A 4,322-nucleotide genomic window follows, 5' to 3' on the forward strand; every position below is an offset into this window, starting at 1 on the left:
GAGCAAAAATTATAGTACAGAACTTCATTAAGAATGTGGGTCATGAATTCAGATCCTTGATCCCAATAATCACAGTTGCATGAACTCTTACAGGCACCGCCAATAAACACATTTACAAATGCATATGTCTTATGGACAAGATTTTTATTAAATTTGAATGAATCAGCAGAACAAAATAAGTTATCAGCTATAGTGGCAAAAGAAAAGAAGCCCTAAGTTAACCAATGAATACATGCCATCAATACGTGATACATGTTTGTCCTAGAATATAATATAAAAGAACTCCTGCTGGACAAAATTCCGGCACCTCGGCGTCTCCTAAAAACCGTGAAATTAGTTAGAGGGACGTAAAGTAAACAGCATTATAAAAGAATATAACACTGTATAACATCTGCGACAAAAATTATATTTTGAAAAATGGCTATAAATGTTTATTAGGTTTAATTATATTTTTAATGTATTAATAGAACTAATATGATAATAAAATTCAAATGCATGTATCAAACAGCAATTTGGATTGCAACAAATAATGAATACTCTCCCGTCACTTTCAATTGATTCGAAACTATGGGATGGGAGTATTCTGTTATATTAGATTATATTCTATACATCAGGTATATGGAGACTTTCGGTAGCCAAATAATTGTTGGATCTCAGAGAATGCTCTCTAAATGCGTTTCTCATTTGTGTTTCAGATGCACGCTGTGGGTCTTCATTCGGCGCTGGCCATCAAGCGACAGCGCAAACGTCGTGATGAGCAGAAGCGAGCCAAGGAACGTCGTTACAGTACACAATCGACTGAAAGTGGTTTCACCAGCCCTCACAACAGTATGGGCAGCCTCGATCGCCACCACCATCGTCGAGGTCGTCGCTCGGGGGGTGTCAAGTCTGGGGAGGATGTGGGCTCCAAAGTCGTTACCAGTATCGGGATGCTCCACATTGGCGTGGTGTTCCTGGTACTAGGCGCCTTTCTGCTCGTATCCGGCCTCCTCCCTGGCGATATCAGCAGCTGGAGCTCTATGTCTTCTGCTGGCTGGTTGAATGAGTTAGTCATCACAGGAGCTTTTGCTTTTGCTCTCGGTTTATTCCTCATCATCCTCAATCGCATTATTTCCAAGAAAGAAGAGGATGACCTCAACGAGTATGTACAGAGTCAGTTGACAAGATCGAAATCTGGACACCGGTTAGTTCGTGATGTAGAAACTGGCTGCCTCACCACCAAACATCAACAACGAGCGAAACTTGATGGTGGTGACGAGGAGGCTGAACCAATTGCTATCCATTCGCCCTCTCTGAAATCCCCTCCCCCAGCTTATTCCGCCTCGCACCAACATACGCTCATGATGATGGCAATGGAAGGCGAGCAGCCAGGTCTACCACTAACACTGGAACAGATCGAAGAAGAATCCGAGAAAGGAGAGGAAGAATCGCGTGCTATGGATAGTTACAACAAGGAAGCTTTCTCTAATGGCTCCACGACTGGAGGAAGTCTGAGCCCAAACTCACCAGATGAAACCCAAGTATTACTCGCTGGGCAAGCACAATACCTTAACACTTCCAAAATTTGAGAACACGACCTGTACGATCCTTATGCTGGCCATAAAACTATGAGAGATTTTCATGAGCCATTTCCCACTCGTTTCCATGTTGCACCATTAGAAGTGGCGCATGTTAAGACCTCCAGACTATAAACGAGCCAAGGCATTTAGGATTGTACGGTAAAAGCATTTTAGACATCCCTTAAAAGAAGGAAATTTACCCTCTTCAGATACAATTAATCAACAAGCATAAGATTATTCTATTCCTAAATCATGGATATCTAACAACAATACACGCAAAATAAATGACATTCCAAGATATTTTCATTGTATTCCTATCCAATCATTTTACAATTTAACCTAAGTGAAATGAATGTTCGCATGAACAAAAGTGACTCTGAGAGTTTTATTTTCATCATCAGTCTCGAAGAAATGAGAATTGTACCTTGAAAGCAAGTTCAATTGGCATTCAGCGTGACAAAATTGTACTCTGGAGTGAGATATCAGTTAACATTACAAATGTTAGAAGATTTAAAATATACAGAGTTAATGTTACTCTCTCAGATAAGATAAAAATGTGTACCCTACAAAAAGAGACTAGTCATAAGTTCACACTCTGTCCGCCTCCGTAGCGTAACGGTTAGTGTTATTAGCTGCCGTCCTCGGGGGCCCGGGTTCGATTCCCGGTACTGCCAGGAATTTAAGAATGGCAGGAGGGCTGGTATGTGGTTCAAATGGTACACGCAGCTCACCTCCAATGGGGGTGTGCCTGAAAAGAGCTGCACCACCTCGGGATGAGGACACGAGTTTACTTTACTTTACTTTAGTTCACACTCTAGACGTGACAAAATATTTTCTAAACAGCGACAATCTATTATACAAACAATATTCATACATTTCAGAAAGTGAAGCCTTTCTATAAAATGCCAAATTGCAACTTAATTGCATCAGTAATCAAGAGGTTAACATTTCGTTAACAAGTATAATCTCTAAATTAAGTTATTACGAACTCAGATTTTTATGTAACAGATCCTTCCGCAAATATAATATATTTCTATATATAAGCTGGTGATTTAAATCCAAGAATATCGTCATAGCATACATTATCAAGGTGAACTTGTCATTAGTTTAAAATATCTCGTTTCTAACACTGTTACAGTATAACTAACCATAGTGACGATGGGAATGCCCGAAGTATGGAAGAAAACTAATGAATGAAAAATATATACGAGAGAAATTCGTTATTTGATTTCTACTAAGAAGATACTGCATGAACTTTGAGTTCATATTAAAGGATAGAGTGCTGGAAAATTTAATATCATAGATTATCAGCATTTATCAAGAAGAACGTATATACAAAGAAAATTTTCAAACTAGTAGTAATCTTAGCAAATCATTCAAACTGTGCCAAATATTATTGACAGTATATTTAAAATGAATTAGCTAAATATTACTTTACAGTTTAAATCCAGGAGTACAGATCCCTTAAAATCCAAAATATTTCTGAAAAATTACGTACACTTCAATACATAAGATGTGGTGATTTAACTATTATTCCGAAATAACGAAATATCTAATATCACCTTTAAAATTGTCTACCTATTAACGCAAAATTAAAATAGTACTTTTATCAAATTATAGATATTCTGCACGTTCATTCTTTGATTCTGTACTCAAATATACTATCATGTAAGTAAATTAATTAACCTGGTGGCTGTAATCATCACACTATCGCGAAATATTGAACCTGAGAGTGGTAAACACTACTTATACTCGTACGTATAGTTTGAGCTAAGGGACTGCTACAATTAATCAATAATTCACTCTTCTTCGTGCATTTGTAGTGAGAGTTCAGGTAATCACAGATTTTGCAGATTATATTTGGTACAGTTTGTATGTTTAAAGGGTTCTCACATAAGTGATATCTCGACGTAATGAACATTACTTAAATATGAATTTATCATAGCCTTTTTATGTATTATTTAGTGTATATACCTAACAAAGTACTTGACAGTTAATTTTCATTCCAATGTGAATGAGCTCTAACCTGGTTCACCATACTGAAAGTATTTGGTATGAAGATTTGAGTGAAAAACTATTCATCGTATTTTTATATTTATACTTATGTGGTGTTTTGTACAAATGTGTTCATTATGTTACACTTCAGAATTAAGTTTGAAGAATGGTGTGTTTTCTAACTTTTGATATGGTATTTTATCTCAGCTTCTTGCGAGCTTCTGCATTCTACTGCACTTTATACTCACAAAGCATGTGCTTCGCATTGCAAACAGGAACTAGGTATATGCTTGCTCGCTAGCTATTGCGGAATGCCTTATTGTTATTTCATTTATCTTAAAGTGATCTTACTTGTTACAATACTTGTTAGACCCAATGTATGTATTTAACATTTCATTATTATTTAAAACGACAGGAAAGAAATGTATTCATTTAAATACATTTATTCCAGAAAATTCTATATTTTAAATACGTTACCTGGTTATAGATATATGTTAATTAAGAAAAGTATTAAATTGTGAAATACTTTCTTTAAATAATTTTGAATTTCTTCTTCTTCTTTACTCGTTCCTCTTTGATAGTTTTACAAAACCAACACACTAGGATTTCCGAAAACAAAATATTTTCGTCATACCATGTAGTTATGAAGCTGATTAAAGAAAAGATTAAAGAAAATTAAGATTCGAATATATGTAACGAGTTACATTTTTCCTGTTTTTACTCTGAAATGAAACGCAAACTTTCATAAATAACCCATCCAAATTTCAT

General features: G+C 35.9%; 1 protein-coding gene across 1 annotated transcript; it reads left to right on the top strand.

The window, feature by feature from the left end:
• Positions 1–695: 695 nt before the first annotated feature.
• LOC136875560 (uncharacterized) lies at positions 696–1,568 on the top strand. Its single transcript, XM_067149110.2, has one exon. It carries the CDS (start codon positions 696–698, stop codon positions 1,566–1,568), a length of 873 nt encoding a protein of 290 aa, XP_067005211.1.
• The last annotated feature ends 2,754 nt before the right edge of the window (positions 1,569–4,322 follow it).

The sequence above is a fragment of the Anabrus simplex genome, chromosome 6, assembly GCF_040414725.1.
Source record: "Anabrus simplex isolate iqAnaSimp1 chromosome 6, ASM4041472v1, whole genome shotgun sequence".
Classification (NCBI taxonomy): Eukaryota; Metazoa; Arthropoda; class Insecta; order Orthoptera; family Tettigoniidae; genus Anabrus; species Anabrus simplex.

What these genes read in the sequence shown, in the direction of transcription:
- LOC136875560 (XM_067149110.2), top strand. Translation starts at nt 696, where the DNA reads ATGCACGCTGTGGGTCTTCATTCGGCGCTGGCCATCAAGCGACAGCGC.